The following is a 21,756-nucleotide window of genomic DNA, read 5'->3' on the forward strand; positions in this document are numbered from 1 at the left end:
TTGAAGACATTTTTTTTCTTTGATTCGGATGAAACATTTGGTTTCAAAAACAATTATCAAGCTTTTTCTCTTTTTTATAAATAATTATCTTTCAAAAAAGAACAATCTTTGAAAAATTTTCGCCCCGAAAAAAGATTATGTTTCAAAAACAATCACCAATATGTAATTACAGACAGTGACAATACCAGGTTCATTTCAGTCTCAAACAAATGTCATTAATATTTAATAAAACAATCGAAAATCAATAATTGACATTTGAAAAAATTATCTAAATAATATCTTGAGAAAGCAAAAGAAAATATTCGCTTCATTAAAAAGAACTTTAATCAAATTGCATGATGGAGTTTCCATAAATCAAATTAAAATCCATACATGTCATCCTCTTTTTCTTTCAATAAATTATCTCCTATCAAGGCATCGGCAGAGTTTCGCAGGCTCACTTCAAAAGCAGAATAAGTTGATTATCTTCTAAAACAAGCAAAAATCAAACTTTCAGATTTGGTAAAAGCAAAAATCATGTCTCAATTATCCATCTTCAGGCATATAGCATCAATAAAAGCGGGGAGAGATCCTCACTGCTCAGGCAGACCAGGGTTATTTAATAAAGAAGAAATTGAGGAAATTGAAGACTGTGCAAGAGCTCAAATATCTTCTTCCAACAAATTGACAGTTTCGGATATAATAAAATTCGTGTGATTTATTTTGATAATGATTTTTAAACTTTGTATTTTTTGATAGGCAGAAAACGTTATGATGAAAAAAAATAAGAAAAACGTTCCATTTATGGAGTGTCACAAAAATAATACAAAATGGGCTCGTAGGTTTATTAACAAAAGCGGATTGTTGAAACTAATAAAACCAACATTCATAGACATGCATCGACTTAAAGCTGCGATTATCGATAATATGAGAAATTGGTTTAGTCCATCAAAAAATGTTGTAGATGATTATCACGTTTTTTTGGATTTGAAAATTAATATGGATGAAAACGGAGTTTCCATGCAACAGTCAAAAGATGAAATTGAAGTTCCAAAAGAAACGCAGTGTGCCCTCCTGCCAGAAGCCCAGGGAAGATTAAATGTGATAATATTTTTCTTTGTTTTTTCTGATTGAACATCACTGGATCCTGTGATGAAGTGGTCAATTCAGACGTTGTCTGAAGATTTGAAAGAATTAAAGAACCTTCAAATCTACTGCATTGCAAACGGGACTGGCTGGATGAGAATGAATGATTTGTGTTACAGTCCAAACCGGATATTATCACGTCGAATATAATCACATTCGTATATAGTCACATTTTTCCATGCACCGACATTTTTGGCCTGTTTTTCATTCATTTTCCATCGCATATAATCACAGGGTTGAAAATATATAATAACATTTTTTATTATTATGGGTGATTTTTTCAAAGAAAAACTAATTTTTTGATCGAAAATCTCAATTTTTCGCGTTTTCAAAAATGTGCTTATATAAGTCAAAATAATATGCATTTATGCAAAAAATTAATTTTGCAAGTGAAAAATGCATTTTGATGAAGAATTTCCGAAAATAAAAAAATCGACACAAAATTAATTAATTAGTTAATTAATTTTTATTTTTATCTGTGTTAAGCAGCATCGAATATTATCACAATCGGATATAGTCAAAAAAAGTTGTGCAAAAACCGATGTGATTATATCCGGTTTAGACTGTATTCTTTTTGTTAAGTCGCAAATATTCAATATCTTTGTTTACATTGAATGGACTTATTTGATTATCTTTAGTGATTTATCCATCGAATATTTCCGCAATGCATAAATTCTCTTACCAAATAGATTTTTACATTCAAATTGACAAAATGATAAACTTTGATGTATTTGTTGTGAAAATTGATCAAATTATATAAATTACATTTTTCTCAGTTATCAAACATTTGCGACTTTTCAAAAAGAATAACCCATTTGAAAAATTTTTTGATCGAAAATAAATTTTGAATAAAATTAACGAGAAGCGAGTCAAATGACACGCACAATCTTCCAACGTATTTACTATTCAAGAGGTTATTCATCGTGACTTTGACATCCCGTTATATCTTGGTGAATGAAACATTATATCCATCTTACAATTTTTCCATTCCACATTACTCACCTAACACAACATTTGGACAGGTTCGTTTTTGCTCATTTGGAGCAAAATATGTCACTTCAAGCTTTTTCGTAGAAAAATTACGAACTTTATTTGACTTTTTGTGATCCAAAAATATAGGGGAAATGTGCAGTCAAAACCGGATATCATCACATCGGTTTTTGCACAACTTTTTTTGACTATATCCGATTGTGATAATATTCGATGCTGCTTTACACAGATAAAAATAAAAATAAAATTATACATTAATTAATTTTGGGTCAAATTATTTGTTTTTGAAAATTCTACATTAAAACGAATTTTTCACTTGCTTTAACAATTATGATCATAAAAACACATTATTTTGACTTATATAAGCACATTTTTGAAAAAGCGAAAAAATGTAATTTTTTGATCAAAAAATCGATTTGGGAAGAAAAATTTTGCTTTATGAATATTGTTCCACACAATACTTACAAACATTATTCTCAATTTTAAAAATTTTCTGTTCTTTTTTTTTTTTTTTTTTTTTTGAACTGAGTGATTATGTTCGATTTCTTTTTTTTTCGTTCAAAATTTCCGATTTGACAATTTTGTACAAGAAAATATATCGTAAACACAGAAAAGTGATAATTACAATCAAAAATATCCCAATCTTTCTTTTTCGTCAACTTTTGGCTTTTGAAAGGATTGAAAAACATTAATGTTCAAAGGCTAGTTATTTGGTAAATGAAATTGAATTTTCAAAATAATCAACACATCGAATAAAGAAATGATTTTATAGATAATCACCCAAATATGTGTGAACTCACAACACTTTATGTCATAATATCAATGATATTTGTTTATTGATATGACTTTTTAATTTATTTGGCAATCTAAAAAACTTGAACAAAATTATTTAAGAGAACAAAATATTTATTATTTGAACAAGAAAAGATTGAAAGTCGGTATTTTTCCGTATATGAATGTCGAGATGTTAAGGATACTGAATTTTGTTGGTGTGTTACAAAGGGAAACAACAAAAGGTGGGAAGAAACATTTTTGTTATGTTCAAAATGTCAGCAAAAAATAAAAATCATATAATAAAAATTAATTAAATAAAAAAAATCTAATTATGATTGACATTTTTTTATTTTTTATTTTTATTTTTTAACTTATTTATTTTTTTTGCCTGATATTTTTATTATATTTTTTATCTTTTATTCAGGTGTTGTTATCTTGAAAATAAATTGGAAAATAATTCTCCTCTATTTTCAATTATCGATCAAAATGATCTGTTATAGAACAAAAAATTTTCAATTCAGTTATAGATTTCTCTTGTTTAAATATGAAAAAGAATTCATGTTCTATGTGTCAAATGACTATCCTCACTTTTTTTTATGTTTTTTTGGAGTTGACAGCAGCTTCTACTCCGCTTGTTAATTCATTTAGCAAAATTCCTCTTCACGGAACTCCTCCTTCTCCTCGGCAATATCCAATTTTGGTTCCATTGCCATCCTCCACTGTGGAAAATCCTGCTTTTATAGCATTTGGTGGAATAGATGGAAGGAAGTACTATCTCGAGAATGTTCTTCAATTCGGAATTAATTCTGGAGAATGGAACAGCGTAGAAGTTAATGGTATAACATCAACTCCAAAGCGATGCGACTTTGCTTATTATACAACTAAGTCGGACATTGTCATATGGGGAGGAATGGGGCCAGATGGATTTTACGATGATATGTGGTCATTTAATCTCCAAACAAAGGTCTGGTCTGAAGTTTCACAAAGCCATCAAAGGCCAACAGCAAGACAGGGAGCAGCATTTGCTCAATATGATAAATTTTTTGCAATTTTTGGAGGAAGAGATAATTCTCAAAAACAAAATGATGCGTGGCTATTCAACATTGAAACGCATGAATGGAGTCAAATAGCAAAAACAGATAACACTCAGGCACCAAATGTACCATCAACCAGGGCATATGGTAATGCTTATCTATCAAGTTCATATATTTATGTGTTTGGCGGATACACCTCAAAAGGGAATCAAAGCGAAAAAGTGTACAGACACCCTTTGAATCCAAATGCAAACGAAGACAATAAATGGGAACTTATGACTCTTCAAAAAATTGAAAAATCTAATTCTAGAACTTCTGATGTTAATTATGAGTTAAATGAAGATGTTCCAAGACCACGATCATCGAGCGGAATTGCAGTTGAAGATAAGCGCGTGTTTATTTTTGGAGGAGAAGATTGCTCTGTCAGCCCAGTGCAGTATGTTAGAGAGACACTTTTGTATGATTTTAGCACAACCGACACTGACAAGACGGTGAAATGGCAAATTTTTCCAATGAAAGATGAAGATAATGTCTCGCCTAGACGTGATTGCGGAACAACTCTAATGAAGATAAAGAAGGGAGAGAATATTATCACAAAGGTATTTGCATTCGGTGGCATACGCGATGGCTCTGTTTTAGGGGATTTGGTTTCATTAACCGTTCCCAGCAAAAATGAATATGTTTTTTCTGAGAAAGTGTATTTCAATTCATCAAAGGAGAATTCAGTTCAAAGTGAAACGATTGAATCTCCTAACGAATATGGAGCCATTGGCGAGTATGTGCAAGAAACGGTTCCTGTTCCAAGTATTCCTAATCCAAGAGCGCATCACAGAGCGCTTGCGGCTTTGGGCAGGATGTGGGTGTTTGGCGGAACAGGAGAAGGTGGAGTGTTGTTCAATGATCTTTTCTCCTTTGATTTAACTGATCCAGATCCTGTTTCGAAAGGAACTTGGCTTGAACATTCATACGTAGGAGACGTTTCTCCTCCAGCAAAATCCAATTTTGTGTTTGTAGAGCATTCAGGGCGCTTATTCATTTTTGGAGGGAAAGGAATCGATCCAATCACAGGAAAGCAGACTTCCACAAATGATTTATGGGAATACTCTATTTTGGCAAAGCAATGGAAGCAAATAAAGCCCAAAACGAATCTTCGTCCACCTCTCTGCTATGATTCTGCAGGAATATTGCTGCATAAGCATATCTATATATTTGGGGGAAGAAAAGATAACATGGACGTCATTAACGAGCTCTGGAGTTTCAGTTTAGTTTCGCTTGAATGGAAAAAGCATAAATATATGCCTCAACTCACAAATTCAGTTCCTAAACCTATTACAGAAAAAACTTTGCAGGATTACGTGATGAATGAAAGGCGGAATGATCGAAATAATTCAAATAGCGCTCAAAAGAATGAAGAAAAAAGAATCAGAGGAACGGGAAAGCAATCAAATGATTCATTAAACACAATATTTTCTAATGGAAAAGAATCGAATGAAGAGCAAGCTTCTAGTCGAGCATCTATTTGGAGTTTGAGTCCTTCTGAGCAAAGACGCTATCGCAAATACCCTGGCCTTGCTGACATTGACGGAATAGATATGACTGAGCATCCTTCACGTCATTCACAATTTGCTCAAACAGGCAAAGATTCTTCAATTCAACGTTCTTTGGGAAATTTATCATCAGATTCATATGAGCCTCTTCCCAGAGAATCAGCAACGCTATACCCTACAACATATACACATAACGGTGTTGAGCGAGATTTGGTGATAATTGCTGGTGGTGTTAATGAAGCACGCGAAAGCTATCTGACACTCGATCGAATCATTCTTCCACTTGAAAATGATGATTCGCCGGACGTGATTGTTCTTGATCCGTTTAATCCAGACATTGAAGAATATAAAAATATACCAATATACTATCGATCTTACACAGCTGTAGCTGAAAATGGAATCGTTTCGTTTGCAGGCTTATCTGTTGACGATGCAAAGGATCGAATTAACTATTGGAAACTTAATGATCAAAGCCACATTGAATTTTTCTATTGCCAAGATAAAGAAAAATATCCATTTATTTCAGGTGGCTCTGCTGTATATCATGGCAGAAAGCTTTTTTGCTTTGGCGGTAATATTGTTGGGCTGAAGCTTCCTTCTGAAAATCAGTATCACAACCAGTTTTGGGTTCTGAACTTAAATCAATCCTATTTCAGCTGTTCTCCTGGGACAAAAAACGGAGAAGGAGAGCTGTGCGAAATCTGCGATGTGGGCACCTTCAGCAAAAACTTTGCATCGAAAGATTGCGTTCAATGCAATGCAGGAAGTTACAATCCCATGAAAGGAGGAAAAGCTGGATATCATTGCATTGCCTGTCTTCAGGGCGAGTACAACAACAAAGATGGTCAAGGAAAATGCGAGCCGTGCGATGAAGGGAAATACTGCCCGATTGGTTCGAGGCTTCAAAATGCATCCAAACCAGAACTGAGAGATGTTGATCATCAGCCGCCTTTGTACGAGTCTAAGGATTCGTGGAGTTTAATAATAACAGGAATCAGCTATGGTGGTGGATTGTTAATAGGGATAATTATATCGCTTATTTGTGTCTGCTGTCCGTCTCGTTCGTATTTGTTTAAGCTTGACTTATTTTCGGATAAGCATTCAAACAAGCTTGATCCAATTACAAACACTGCACCAAAGGTCCTTAAGAAAAGTAGAATTGGTGGATTTGTATCGATCATTTATTTGTGTTTTGCAATTGGAGCTGCATGTGCTGTTATTGTTGAATTCTGTGTGAATCATCTGACTGAGACAAAATCTGTTATTTCAGCAGTGATGGATCCATCGACTCAACTAAATAGTGTTGAGGTGAAATATTTTCGAGCTTCGTTGGAGCTGAAAGATTTTTTTGGTGGATGTGCAGCTGGAGTAGATGATCCTAATGTCGCAACTGACTGGACAGATTGCCACAAAGATTTTAGAGCTTCAACTTCACAAATAATAATAAAGGATGCTGATGGCAACACTAAAGATCCTGAACTCAAGTGCAAGCAGACTCCTTCAAACAATAAATTACTCAGAAATGTTGTTGACTGTGAAGTTCAGCTTGAGCATAAGAATGTTGTGCTTGACTTTCCCAAATCGGGCACATTTCCGTCTATTTTCATTGACACAAAGACAGAAGATGCTCATTGCTATGCAATGTATGCAACTTTAGAGGTTGATACAGGAATTGATTATGACAATATTCACAAGCGAGCTTCTCTAAATCAACTTTTGGCAACCTCAAAAACTGGAAAACCTTTCAAAGGAACTAACTCGACAAAATTTATTTTCCAGATGATTCCTTCAATTTTCACGAACCCCAGAGGTTACCCAACTGTTGGCTTTCAGATTGTTGAGACGAAGGTGAACGAAGGCTCAACAGCTGAAGCCGATGAAATATTTGTTCTTTATGGCCTTTCTGCAGAGATGCAATTTATCAAAGATGTTAATATTTTGAAAACAAATTGGGTTGAAAGACAAAAAATACCTGCCTTTTTGGCAAACATTATGTCAACAATGATGGGCTTTATGGGAATATTTGGAAGCGCTGTGATGGTGCTTGAAGTGCTTTCTTCGATGAGGCTTCCCTGTGCAAATAAACTAAAAGAAGGTATTTTCAAAAAACTGAGAGACGATAAAGATGAAGAAGTGATGCCGCGTCACCAGTATTATGCCCCTATGATTTGAAATGTCCATTCATTTTTTGGTGTTCATTATTTATTTCTTCGTTTTTATAGAGCTAATATATATTATAAATTTTGTCGATGGAGATTCTTGTTTGAGAAAGTTTATTCTTTTTTGACGTGTATTTAAATTTTGCATGAAAAGCGTTATTTGAGATTCCAATTTAAAATGACCGTGAATTGATCTGATTATAAATATCGAAAAAATAACTGAATTTCTTTTAATTCTCTTTTTTTTTAACATTTTTTGTTCGAGCATTTAATGAATTTCAGTTTCTATCAATTTCATTTCACAAAGGAAAATTCTTCTAAAGAAAGTATTATTTTATTCATAAAATTTCTCAGTTCATATCAGTTTTGCATTTTGACTTACTGTTTTGTGTATTTATTGCTTTTCATGTTAGCAACAATATACGTTAAATAGAATAAGGAGAGACTTTTATTTGGATATGCATTTATATCGTTTTTCTGGTTTTGTTCTTTTAGATTTAAAAATTTTTGAGAAGGAAGCTTTTCTGACTTTAATGAATTGGTAATTTGAAAGATAAATGGATGGTTAACGAATTATTTAATTTGCTCAAGGATTGCAAGGGCGCATGCTTGCCAAAATTTTCGCAACGCTTTTGATCTCCATTTTCATTTGCATAATAGGCAAACAACAGTTTTTAGAAATTTCGCAAGTTTTCAATTGGTTAAATGATTTTTTTGAGATTAATGAGATAAATAAAATTCTTCTTGAAAAGAACGGTTGAGCTTTTCCTAAAATTTGTCTTTAAATTGTAAAAAAACTACCATCAATAATTTTGATATCGATTCTTTTAATGTTTGAAAATAAATATGAGCTCAAATAGAAACGCTCTAAGTAATTTTATATCACTAACTTTTCTTTGCATTTCATGAAAAGAGTTTTTTATTCATTTACAAATATTAATATTAATAATTATTTATTTATAGATTTTCATGATTTTCAAATGTCTTTTTTTTGTTGGTGAAAATAAAGTTCACAGTGAGAGATAAACGGAAATATTTGATGTTAACCATCTCATCCACTCTTCATTTCTGAAATAGAAATGAGGAAAAAAAAATTGCTTTGAATTTTTTCATTTGATATTTTTATAACGGTTAAGTTCAAATATGATCTGATATATAATTTTAACTTACTCCTGCGAAAAAAAAGCTTATTGCCTTTTTTTGATTTATTATTTCAAATCTGTAAATAAGATATTGATTTTCGTCATACGGACTTTTATTTATGATATTATTTTCGAGCTTAACGATTTTCTTTGTTGCTGGGTTCTTTTTTGATTCAATTTTTGCTGAATCAAGTGTTAGTCCTTCCAGTGATGATTCATATACTCTACCAAAAATCATATGGTTATATTGGGAAGGAGATATGAATCCTGAAGTTCGCTATCTTCTCCACAATTTTAAAGAAAAAATCAAAGATTTCACACTTATTTTCATTACAAATACAACGATTAATTTATATTTGGACCCACTTACTATTCCATCTCAATTGAAACAATTTCCTCGCGCAAACAAAGCTGATTTTTATCGAATGCAATTGCTTTATCAATATGGTGGATTGTGGATGGACTCAACAACGTACCTTAAAAACGACTCCCTCGTGGAAGAATGCTATCATGATCTAATGGAAGCAAAGGCGGATTTACTTGCATACAATAGTTGGTGGCATCCAGCTTATCACATTGAACTTTGCTTTATGATGGCCCCAAGAGGCAGTCCCCTTCTTGAAAAAGTCTTAAATGAGTTTAAAGTTATGGTTTCAACAGGAGCTGCTGCATATATGGAAAATAATATTAAAGGTGGAATTATAATTAAGAGCCCTATTGTTTATACACCCCCAACAAAAACAGCTCCTGCACATTATGATACATATTTCGCTCCTTATGTGTGTATGCAAACTGTTGTTCAGAGGGTTTATAATGGAAATCCTAATGCAGTTCTTCGAAAATCCGAAGATGAACTTTACAAGCTTCAAGATTCGTGCAAATGGGATTCCAGATGCATCGCAAAAGAATGGATGACTAATCCAGAAATCCAAGAATATCCTATCGTAAAATTTCACTCGGGATCAAGAGGGAGAGTCGTGTTTCCAGCAGTTGAAATTATTTAATATTTTTAATATTCATTCGTTTCATGATCATCTCAATTGTGTTTTTCTTAAACATAATTTTGAAATGATCACACATCATTTGTTTAATTGTATTACAACATTTATCTCATTTTTATATTAGTTTTCGTTATTGAATGATTCACTACGCATTATAAAAATGTAATCTAAGTCTTCCTTTACATCGCTTTTTTTATCATTCAATCGAGTGCTTTCTCAAATTTCAAGATATGTTGATGTTACACAACAAATCCTCATTCTCACTTTCAGTTGAAGCATGTTTCTTTATTTAGATAAAAACGTAAATTGAATTGAATTAAATGTCGAAATTGTTAAATAAAATAATCACACATCAATTATAATAATTAGAAAATAAAATAAGTTTGAAAACATAAGAAATAATTGAAAATATTGTTTTGATACAAATAGATGAACATAATTTTTCTTTTCAGCAAAGAAGGTTGAAAAAGAAGAACTCAATTTTTACCTTTTAAAACTATAAAAAAATACATATTCTTTATAAAAGCATGAAAATTTGTGAAAAGTGATACATAAAGAGTAACTAATGAACATACGAGCTAAAAATTTCAAAATACATAACAATGAAAAAACAGAAATAAATATCTACTGCATGTATAGATTCCGTTCAAAGCGTGCATCATATCTACTAAAATGATCAACCAGCACTCGAATAACAGCCTGAGAAACGCATCCTGCTGTGGCTGGATCCGAAAATCCCATCGTTGAAGGCGAATGCAGCGACGGGGAGAAAAGCAGGTCCCCCAGAAAAGTGACTCGCTGCCTCAGACGCAAATGCTCGCGATGGTGCTCTTTGCGAGCAGCTGCCACAGAAGTTGAAAACGAAGGCGATGTAGGAGTGTACGGCGCACTGAATGTGGGTGTGAGCACAGCCGTGTGGCCAAACACATTCGCCAGCGAGGTGAACTCCGGAGTCAGTCTCTGCTCCACTGGAAAGAGCGTCTCTTCGTCTTCGATGCTCTTCAGCGACTCAAAAATACACACTTCTTCCTGTTTGAACCATTGTTCCAGTGCTGCTAGAAGGCTGCGCAGAGAGGCTTGGATTGCATCGATGCGCTGTTCTAAGGGCTTTTTGTTTTTGCCGCTAGGCTTCGAGCTCAAACTGGGGAAAGAGCATTTAAAGACTGCTTGTGCAAATGCCACACCTCGTTTGAAGATGTATTTGTGCTCTTCTTTGTAGAATAAGTTGCTTCCAGTCACCTGCACAGCTATCTGCTTGTAGTACAAAGGAATCGGAGGAGGCTGAAGCTGTGCGGAGTGGTATTGCGGAACGATGATTGCGTGCTGATTGCCGAGATGGACGCGCGAAGTTCGATCCATCAGAGAAGAGACAGAAGCAGCTGGAGGAACAGATAGAGCAGTGGGAGGAAACTGAAGAGACACCAGCGAATGAGTCGAGGTTATGCCGTTGGGTGCTGCCTTCTGAGCAATTGGAGAAAGAACTTCCAACGTGGGAAGAGCAGAAACAGAGGCTGCGTTTGAAGCTGGAAGAGAAGATGCGGAGGGAGTCAACGTTAATGAGCCAGATGTGAATGAAGGTGCGATGCGTGATGCAGACTGATGTGGTACAAGGCCTTGATGAAGAGAAGGAGACTGATAAGGCTGTTGTGTTTGTTGCTTTTGAGGTTGTAAAGGTCGAATTGAAGGAAGTGGAGGAGATATTGGAGCAGGCACTGTATAAGGGAACAGGGCTGATGCAGAAGATGAAGCAACAGTTGAAAAGGAGTTATGTGAAATAAGTGGCGGATTTGGTGAGCGTGAAAGAGAAGGAAGAGGAGGCGAAGCGAGCTGAGAAGGATAGCTTGGAACAATATCCTCGGGTGACCGAAACATTGTATTGGAAAATTCAGTTTCGCGCCTCGATCGTTTCGTCAAGGTGCCATTTTGCTGTGCGCTTAGAAGAATCTGAGGAGATGGGCTGGGAGAGTGCGATGGCATTTCATGTGTTGCATGGCGCTTGGCGCGGACTTGCATTTCAATTGCAGCTGTTGAAGAGTGTCTGACAAGGCGGCCACTCTTTTTTGAGCTGAGCCCGTAAAAGGTGCTTGTGGAAGGCACCATCATCACCGAATGTGTAGATGTACGCCCAGTGAGCGAGCCAGGCTGCTCCACTGCTCCTGTGGCATTCGAACGTATCTCGTTGTTTCTCTCAGCTGAGAGCTGATTGTTCTCGTCTCCAGACATCTCTCTCACGGCTGCTGGGTTAATTTGGTACAGATGGAGCACAGTTTCGCAGGAGTCGATCAGATCTGGTGGTAAAAGCGTGATGATTCGTGCAGCCTTTTCGCGAGTGACTGAGTAGATTCTCCGAATGGATGTGGTCAGAAAAAGAAAACTCAACAAAAGAGCCACGCAACACAGTACAGTTGACAGAATTACAGCAATGCTCGAGTCTCGTTCTGTTGCCACGCCATCTTCATAGATGATGTTTGTGAGTTGGTCGATTCCAACACCCAGATCGTATTTGATGGCAGACATTGTGAACTTGAAGAGCTCTGAGTCATAATTTACCAGAAATGTCTGGTTCGTCCTTTGCGCATCCATCGCAGAGTGTGCAAGGATGCTCATTGAGAACATGATCTGAGCAATCAGCTGCGACAGGCCAGCAACCGATGCATCTGCATGATAGATGCGCTGAGAAAGATCTGTTTTGCCACCGGGAAGCGCAAGGCACTCCTCTTCTGTTGAATAAAAGCAACTGCGCTGTTTCAAAAGATATTCCGTGTTCAGTTCAGCTGCAATGTGGATGTGCTCTCTGCCAAGAGTCACAGATCGCATGTAATTGCTTGAGTTATCGATGAAGTGGAGGAACGAATGAATAGCTTCAAAGTGCTCGCTGACTCCACCCAAAATCTGCCCCACAAGAGAAGGCTGGTCAGACAGATGGTCTGTTGAGTTCCAAACAGGATTGATGGAGTTTGGAAACTCGTATCGTTCGTATGTCTGAATGGTACTGCCAGGAAAGCAGCAGCGTAGCAAAAGAGTTTGCATAGCGTGCAAAAGAACAGAACGCTCGCTGGACAGCACGATTTTCGAGCACAGATTAGTGGCAGTATCGCCAAACAGCTTGACAACAGTAGACAGAACAGCTGAGACAGCAATTATTAGCAAGAGCGACACAATCATAATTATAATTAGCGAGCGAGGAATAAGCGAAGGCAGCGATGAGCGCAAAACATTGTTCAGTGCAATGATTTCATCTGTTGTTTCCTTCTCCCAATCTGAATCATCCACAGAATTGCGCAGAGCTCCACTTGCAACAAAAGGCACCTGAGTCGTAGTTAACTCCACTTTGTTCTCAGAAGTTGTGTTAGAAATTGGATAAAAAGGTGATTGCTGAGCAGCAGGAAACGAAGGGGTATCATCCACATCTGGAATGACAAGTGGAGAAGGTGTTGCTATCCCTCGCTTATCTTGATAAGGACGAAGATGCAAAGAAAACGATGACGATCCGCGATCTTTGATGTGAGAATGCATTACATTATACATATTTGATTCGTCTGTGCTTTCATCTGCTTTGATAGTCGGAGAAGACGAAGGAGGAAAAGCAGGAATTTCGCTGTTGTCATTTTGAGTTGTGGATGATGTTGCATCCGTTTCATTGTTAGAGGATATGCCTTTATTGCCATTCGCTTTGTTTAATGCGCCAATTCCAGCTGAATCAGTTAGTTGTTTCTGCTCTTCAAAGATGTGTTTCTTGTGGCTATCTTCCTCTTTTGGTGTCTTTGCAGATGATGTTTGAGGTTCAGAAGGATTTATATCATCTGAAGCAGCAATAGGGAAAAACTGATAAGGAAATGGAATCATGTTGAAGTTTTGCTGACCGTCTGGAAATTGATCTTGTCGCATCTGAATGAACTGCTGGAACATCTGCTGCTGCATTTGGGGTGGTATGTTCTGAAAGCCAAAAAAGAACGGAAACTGCGAAGATTGCACTGGAAAGGTGTGTGGTGAGAGCTCGTTTGAGTCTTTGCTTGAAGCAGCTGTTGATTGGTTGGCCTCGTCTTTTGTCTGCTTGCTTTTGGATGAATGTGAATGCCTTTCGTGCTTTTCGTGTCTGTGTCTGCTTTTGTGCTTTAAGTTGTGACGATGTTTGGAATGTCTGCGGTGTTTGTGACGATGAGAAGATTTCGTCTTTTTCTTCGATGAATGCAAACGATCATAATTGTCTGAAGAAGAAGATGTTGAAGAAGATGTCGAAGAAGAAGAATGTTTGGGTTTAGGTGGAAGCTGAGAAAAGACAGTTGTAACATTCTTCTCTTCCCTCAACGCACCTGACTGTGTTTTATTAACTGGTTGCTTTTTCAGATCTCCTGTGATTGCTCCGGCTGACTCAGAATTTTTCATAGCCATTTCGATTTCAACAACATCTCTTTGCTTTTGTTCGTTTTTTCCATCAAAGCCCGCAACCTCTTTCTCACTTTCTTTTGTGATTTTTTCGCTTTCTTCTCTTTCTTGTTGAATCACCTCAGTTTCACTTTCAGTATTTTTCCGAGCCTTCGAAATACCATTTGCAACATGAGGCGCTGCATCCAGCTGTGTGAATGGCATATTAATTATATCTTCTTTGAATGAATCCGGTGAATACACCATAAATTCATCTACTTGTACTGAAATCTCATTCGTTTCAACAACTTTTCTTTCTCCAGTTGAATTACCATTTTTCTTTTTCTTTTTCTTCTTTTTCTTTTTCTTCTTTTCTGATGTCGTTTCATTTCCAGCTTGAAGTTTTGCATTTTTTGAACTTTCAACAGCATTCTCAGCCTTCAATTCTTTTGTTGAAGTTTCATTTTGATTCGCTTCAGTGCTCTTCTCATTCTTTGCATTATATTCCCCTTCATCTTTTTGAGATTTAGTATTATTCAACTCCATTTGTGCAACTGCTGCAAGCGCCTGGCTTTGCAGCTGTTGTGCCAGTTGAGCATCCACTTTTGATATGTCCACATCCACAAACAGACTGCCAGGCTGAAGCAGATTCTGATCTTGAATGGACTTCCCTCCAAAATACGGCTGGCTGTAAGATTCGCTCAGCTGCAGACAAGAATTCGATGCTCTTGTTGGTGTGGGCTTGTGGATGATGAGTGTGGTAGCAGAGTTGGTTGAGTTCAGCGACTGAGTCAGAGAAACAGCGGATTCTTGGTGCGAAAGAGGAGAGAGAGGAGATGTGGGCGCAAACTGTGCAGCTGATTGATTGAAATCCGCTGGAGGAGAACGGAGCTTATCTGAATGAAAACTTCCCTGTTGCTGCTGCTGCTTCTGCTGGGCAGACAAACCATCAACGCTTGCTGAATTACCGCCAAGTTCGAATGAATGCGAATGCTGAGTAAAAAGCATGTTGTCTGCAGATTGTGGTTTGAACGGTGAGTTCAAGTACGAAGCAGAATGAGAACGCAAACGCAAAAAGGAGATAGTTGGGCGATTGACTGCTGTCATTGGCAGAAAAGGAAGAGAGGGAGATGCACTCAACCGACCTAGTGGAGATGCCAAGCTCAGTGAAAGTGGAGAGAATGTAGGTGAAATCAAAGAACTGTGCACATTGTTTGCAGTAGGTGAAGCAAGCGAGTTGGATGAGGATGTCAAAGGAGATGTAGACAAAGGCTGGGTAGAAGAAATTGCATTACCAGCAAAGCCAGTTGGAGTAGATGTGCCAGAATGTTCGTGGAGCGAGTGATACGATACAGCAACAAAAGGCGAAGAAGGACTGGAGACAAGTTCTTGGTCACGCATGGGCGCTGTGGTTGTGGCAGAGAAGAAAAGCTGAGTGGTGTTGTGAGAAGAAGGAGAATGCATCGACAAAGTTGAAGGAGATGAAGGAAGATAACTCGGAGCAGCTGCCTGTGCATGAGACATCTTCGACTGAAGAGACGAAAGTGAAGACAGCATTTCGCTTATCTGTGTGTTTGTGTGTGAATCAGATATTTTTGCTGGCTGTGACGTAGCAAAAGCAGGTTGCGTGTTTGAGGATGAGTTGCCTGACTGAAGAAGAATGCTGGATGATTGAGATGATCCTTCTTTGATTTGAAAGTTCTTTAGTTCTGATGGAGACGCATTTTCGGTGTTATCCTCCGAATTGCTTTTGCTTTTGCTTTTGAAAATTTCCTCTTTTTTCTCATTCAATATCGCATTTTTTACACCAGCTTCTTCTTCTTCATTCGAAGACAAGTCACAAACATCTTGATTTTCAGTCAGCTGAGTGCTCACTTTTTCCAAGTTGTGTTTTGGAGTTATTTCTTTTTCTAATTTGAATAGGCTGGTCTGCACCTCTTGATTTGGCAGCTTTGCCAACGATCCAACGGTCTCTTCTGCTTTAAGCAGCGCATCCTCAGCTTCGTCTTCTTCGCCCACCGACATCACAACAGACACCAGCGAAGAAGACGAAGAAGAAGCCGATGAAGAAGACGAAGTCAGATTTGATCTCTGAAACATTATCTGGTCGTCTGAAGCAGCGTCCACTTGATAGCTGACAGGAGACAGCGGTTGAGAAAGTGTTGCTGTTGTGCCGACTGAAAATGTGCTGGTGGCAGCCAACTTCACACCTCCGCTTCTTTCTGAGAAGAGAAAGAGCACATCGTCCATCTCAGCATCATGCAACTGGTCATTTGCACTGTTACCATCAGCCTTTTGTGATGCTTCAAACAAATCCTTTGCAAAATCATTACTGTTGCTAATGTTATTGTTATCTCTTTGATGCTCATCTGCTGCGATGCTTGCTGTTATTTCATCATCTTCATCTTCTCCTTCATCTTCTGTATTCCCTTGCAAGTTGAATTCATCATCTTTTAATTCATCTCCTTTCTTCCACATATTTTGCATGTTGCTTCCTATTTGTGCACCTCCATTTCTTCCAAATGTTGTTATTTCATCAGCCGATGCATTCCTCCTCCTTCTTCCTCCAAACGCATTGTTGTTTTTCCTGTGTAATCGAAGATAGTGCTTTGCCGATTCCCCTTCCTCCAGACGCGTGAGTGAGTGACCTAAACTCTTTTGTGAGCTATCCAACAATAGCGGTGAATAAGAAGATGATCGACCTGACAAAACAGAGTGATTGGCACTCGAATTAACACTGCAAGCACTTTTCGGTGAACATACAGAAGAAGTTCCTGGCTTCATATCACCACGAGAAATGGCGGGAATGGCAGTTCGCATGTTGTAAGGCGAGAACTGATTCGATTGTGATGGAACTCTGATGTGAGAAGAGTTGCTGACTGCAGAGTTGAGTGAAGACGAGTTGAGGCGCTCGAGTTGGTGCACACTCTGAAACAGCTCAGAGAGTGAGGGGTCGTTGCTGCCACGCACATTATCCAGAAACGTCTGCACTGAATTTCCTTCTTCACTTGCTCGCCTCATCGCATTCAGCGAAAACAGACCCGACCGCTTTGAGTGCTGAAGCCTTTCGTTTTCTGTGTCAATTTTTTCAGTCTCAAACGGATCGCGTTCTCTGTCGCTGCTGGCGGGAAAGCGAAAACCTCTGAAATCTTCAAAGCATTCGTTTGCATCACCAATTTGGTGATTCATGTTCAGATTCAGATTCAGGTTAAGATTCATCTCCTCTTCGTCTTCGTTGTCCAAGTTCTCAGCCATCTCGTCAATTTCGTCTTTCTCCTCTTCGACATCTTTCAAGTCAGCCACTTCGCGCGCACGCTCTCCCATTGCATCTCTGCTGGCTATCACAACCATTTGCATTGATACGCCCATCGACTTCTTCAAGTCAGCAGCCTCCAAATAGTATGTGATGCTTACCAGTATCAGCGCAATGAACGCACATGTCACAGTCATTATGAGAGGGATAAGGCCAACAACATCAGTTGCATCCCATGCTTCCTCCCACGATGCATAAATTGCTTTGCGCAGGCCGCTAATAATTGGCTGGAGTGAATTAGTCAGAACAGTCATCAGGTTTGCATCGACAGATGTTGTTGGCAGTTTGGCATTTGTGATCACTTTCAAGTTGTCTGCGTAGAACGACATCTGATTCAGTGCTGATATGAGAGAAACCCTGTTCACTGTCTGCCCAGTGGCTGAGTGAAGAGACGTGTCATAAGTGAAGAGGATTGTCGGGATATCGACAGACTCCCACGGGACTATCACATTTGTGAGGGAGCTGATGGAAGAAGTGACAGAAGAGATGACATCTGCACACTCATCCATGCCAGCACGGATGGTGTCCATGTCATCCAAATAAGGAACAGGTGCTTGCTGGTGTAAGTGTGGAGTGGAAGTTGATGAGTCAGTTGATAATGAAGGAGAAATTGTAAACGCTTCCTTTGAAGATGATGAAAAGGATGAAGATGTTAAGGATGAACTTTGATACGAATTAGAAGGATTTGTGGAAGAAGATTCGTTTTCAAATGATATAGTAGAAATTGGAGGTGTTTCTGATTGTATAATATTCAGCGATGTTTCCTGTGTTGCATTTAATGAAATTCTATTTGATTCAGATTCATTCAAATAATGAGAGTTCATATGTTCAATCCTATTCGCTTCACTATTTTCCATTTGGATGATATACGCCCAATTCAGCTGCTCGTGCGCATACATCTCCATCGACAAGAAGCTGAGCTTCGAAATCGCCTGTGAAACAGTGCTCATCACCATCAGATTGTGCGACTCTTCAATTGCTTTTCCACCGAGAATGTGGAATATAACAGCAGCAATGATCAGCTCCACCATCAGCACAAGTTGGCACACGCCCTGCACAGTGAAGAAGATGCGTGCTCTTTTGTGTGTCAGCTTGTCTGCTTCTGACTCCTGGACAAACGAGGTGTGCGTGAGTGATGGCTGCGATGCTGCCTGATATGCAGACACAGCATTCGCTGCAGCAGCTGACAAGTGCCGCCCTGTCGCCTCGCAGCGAGAAAGCTCTTGTGGATGTGCATTGTACAACGGAGAAGATGTTGGTGTAGAGCCAGTCGTGTGTGAGGAATGATGTTCTTTGAAAGGTTCATTACGATACAGCGAGGGAGAAAGGAGCAGCGGAGAAATAGAACGTGACACCGGAGAAAATGGGGAGGCTCCGATTGATGCAGATGGTGCAATGGTTAGCATAGCAGAGGCTGGAATGGAAGCAGAGGAAGAGATTGCGCTTGAGAAAGGCAAATGAAATGCCCCACTTTTTTCTCTCTTCGTTGGGATGGTGTCTGCGCTGATTGTGCCCAGCGACGGAGAAAACAGAAGCGAGTCTGACGAAAGCACTTTGCGCTGCATAGATGGCAGCTGTGCATCAGACTCACCCTGAAAGGATGAAATTGAAGCTCCTCGTGATCTTTGCGGGATGGAGGCAAATGACACGCCTCCGTTCATGTCAAACAGAGTTGAGGAGAAGCCAGTTCCTGAGCGCTGTCTGAAAGGAATTGACTTGTCGTCTGGCTTCTCTTTGAATGCTCTGCCTTCGTTCATTTTCTGGTTGAGCAACAGTTTCATCTGAAGCAGCTCTCTCTTCTTCGTCTTCCGCGCTTCTTTCTTAGCTACAATCATCTCGTCAATCTCCTTCAGCCGCAAATGCACCGTCTGCGCTATTTCTTCATCGCGGAACACATCAATCAGCAGTCTGAAGTACAACTTCAGCACACTCCGATCAAGTGGATGCACCATCAGCACCTCCTCATACAGATTTTGCGCTTCCCTTTCAGCCACAAGCAGCTTCCCTGCCATTTCAACAAGCGTTGCATAGTCTGGCGTGGTCTGTGACAGCACCACCCATACATTCTTCAGGATCATCAGAGCATCGTTGTGTGCATCAATCGCCTTCTTCACAAGCGAATGCTGTGAACCAGAGCCAAATGGTGAGTTGTCACCTTCTTCACCTCCTCCTCCGCCAAATCCTCTATTTATTCCACTTTGTCTGAGCAAGTGCTCAGCATCGATAGTTCCATCGTGTTGCAGCAGAAGCTGCCGATTCAACCCTATTTCGCTGGCTGCTCCATCCATACTGCGCTCTGCTCCTCCAAATTGCCCGGAAAAATACCCATCTTCTTCGTCTTCATGCTGATCCAACATTGTCGTGTCTCCGTCTTCTGCTGCGTATGTTGTAGTGTGGCGATTGGAAATGATTGAGGGATTATCATTGATTGTTCCTGTGTTCTGTGCAAAATGCAGCAGCGATGGACTTTGCATGCTCTGAATGACATGAAACAGATCATTTTGAGCAGTGCCTGACTTCTTCTTCTCCATCTGATGCCTCGCCAGAACATGCGCTGCCTGTGAGATGACTGTCTGTGAAGGACGGAAGAACTCGTGCTGCGGATCGACACACGCAGCAGTCACGTTGAGGATGATGTTGTCTTCGCCGTCTGCTTTTTCCTCGTCTTTTTTCTCCATCAGCACGCGGATCCCATTCGCCTTCTCTGCCGTGTCGCACTCTCTCTCAACGAAGAAGAGGTGCATTTTGCTTCTCCAGTCGCTGGCGATGTTCCGCATTCTCTCCAGCATCATGTGGTACCCTCTCGAATGATACGCAAAGCTCTGCAGAAAATGCGCATAGTCCAACATGAGTGCGCAATTTGTGGGATTTCGGTGGAGTGCCTTCAAATAAACACAGTTTGCATATGCAACATATTCGTCTGTGCGGAAGCTGCGATCGTGCTGAAGAAATCTCAATGTCTTTTCAACATGCTTTGGGTCTTTGAACTTAGGCAGTGAAGAAATGATGGATTGAATGTGTAGCTGGAGATCTTCTTTTTCATTGTTTGGGTCTCCATTCAACTGAAGTGTAGTGAAATGAACAGGTGTCTTCTGAAGTGGCTGATGTGAATCGTTTGGATGAGATGACTGAGGAAACGGTGCAAACAAAGGTGGATAGAAAGAGTTGTGAGGCGGGTTTGAAGTGGAAGGAAAAGAAGACGAAGAAGCAGAAGCGGAAGCAGAAGCCGAGGTGTTGTTGTTCTGCCTGTGTGACAGGTCAGTTTGAGAAGGAGAAAACAGAATGTGGTGGTTTGTGTAGAACTGGTTGGCAGATGGCGAAGTAGGCGACAGCAGACCAGAAGTCGACGTGTTGGTGTTTTGGATCTGCTGCAGCGCATTCCGCGGAGTGCGTGGGTGTGTTATGGTGCTCGTTATGCCCTTGGCAAAGCTCGACTCCAGGAGACACAGAGTCAGCTCCTTCACATCGATGATTGGCTTTGAATCAGCAGAAAGCAGCCACAGCCTGCGCTGCCGCCAGCATATGACGCGCCACATTGCGATGGAAAGAGCAATTATTGCAACGAGTGACACGATAATTGTCACCAAAATGAGAATCTTCTGCTTAACAGACAGAACAGGATATTCAACCAAATCCAATATACCATAGCAAATGATTTCGTGTGTTATTCTGCTCTGGGCAAAAAACAAAAACTGGAATGCATAAAGGAAGTTACCGCTGCTGTGGTAGCATGGTTGCTCAAAAACAAACCACCATGCAACAAAAAGTGAGCATATAGCAGTCACTATCATTCTCCAAATGTGCCAGTCAACAAGAAAACGCATTCCAAATGTCATGCCAAAATGCATCACAGGAACAACCACTCGATATAATCCATTACGCGCAGCGAAAAAGCCTCCATGCTTCTGGTTTGTGTTGACAGTGTGATAAGTTATCATAAGAACCAGAAATATCAATGCTGGAAGTGTAATGATCAATGAAACAACAAATGCAACTAAATGAATTGGAGAGTTGTGAAAGCACTCAATGTTTCCACTTCTTATTGTGTAAGGTCCATCTGGATTTCGTTTTATACAGTCAAGGGGCACAATTATCAGATTCAGCATCAAAATAAACATTGATTGTGTAAAAAACATCATCGAATATCTATAGAATCGAATCAAAAAGGGATGAGTCGACACAATTTTTTCATAGAAAATAGCGAATATGCTATGCCATATGTATATCAGAAGAATTACACCCAAACAAATAAAGGATCCATAAATTCCAAAATCACCTTCAAAAAATGCAAGTGTCATTCCACTAA

The 21,756-nt window shown here is 39.0% G+C and overlaps 3 protein-coding genes across 3 annotated transcripts; 2 read left to right on the forward strand and 1 right to left on the reverse strand.

Moving 5' to 3' along the window:
* Window positions 1-3,433: 3,433 nt before the first annotated feature.
* MONOS_1677 (uncharacterized protein) lies at window positions 3,434-8,088 on the forward strand (the record flags this gene model as incomplete). The annotated part of the gene is made up of 1 exon (XM_067869642.1): window positions 3,434-8,088. The coding sequence occupies one exon, from the start codon at window positions 3,434-3,436 to the stop codon at window positions 7,640-7,642; it is 4,209 nt and encodes a 1,402-aa protein (XP_067727907.1). The 3' UTR covers window positions 7,643-8,088.
* A 700-nt stretch (window positions 8,089-8,788) lies between these two features.
* Window positions 8,789-10,023, forward strand: MONOS_1678 (putative Capsular polysaccharide synthesis protein). The gene has a single exon (XM_067869650.1). The coding sequence runs from the start codon at window positions 8,891-8,893 to the stop codon at window positions 9,773-9,775; it is 885 nt and encodes a 294-aa protein (XP_067727908.1). The 5' UTR covers window positions 8,789-8,890; the 3' UTR covers window positions 9,776-10,023.
* Window positions 10,024-10,034: 11 nt separating this feature from the next.
* MONOS_1679 (uncharacterized protein) lies at window positions 10,035-21,589 on the reverse strand (the record flags this gene model as incomplete). The annotated part of the gene is made up of 1 exon (XM_067869661.1): window positions 10,035-21,589. The coding sequence occupies one exon, from the start codon at window positions 21,587-21,589 to the stop codon at window positions 10,397-10,399; it is 11,193 nt and encodes a 3,730-aa protein (XP_067727909.1). The 3' UTR covers window positions 10,035-10,396.
* Window positions 21,590-21,756: the final 167 nt, after the last annotated feature.

The sequence above is a fragment of the Monocercomonoides exilis genome (genome assembly GCF_001643675.1).
Source record: "Monocercomonoides exilis strain PA203 chromosome Unknown scaffold21-1407046, whole genome shotgun sequence".
NCBI lineage: Eukaryota > Preaxostyla > Oxymonadida > Polymastigidae > Monocercomonoides > Monocercomonoides exilis.

Bases quoted from the DNA above. Each gene is read 5' to 3' on its own strand.
- MONOS_1678 (XM_067869650.1), top strand. From the start codon at position 8,891: ATGATATTATTTTCGAGCTTAACGATTTTCTTTGTTGCTGGGTTCTTT.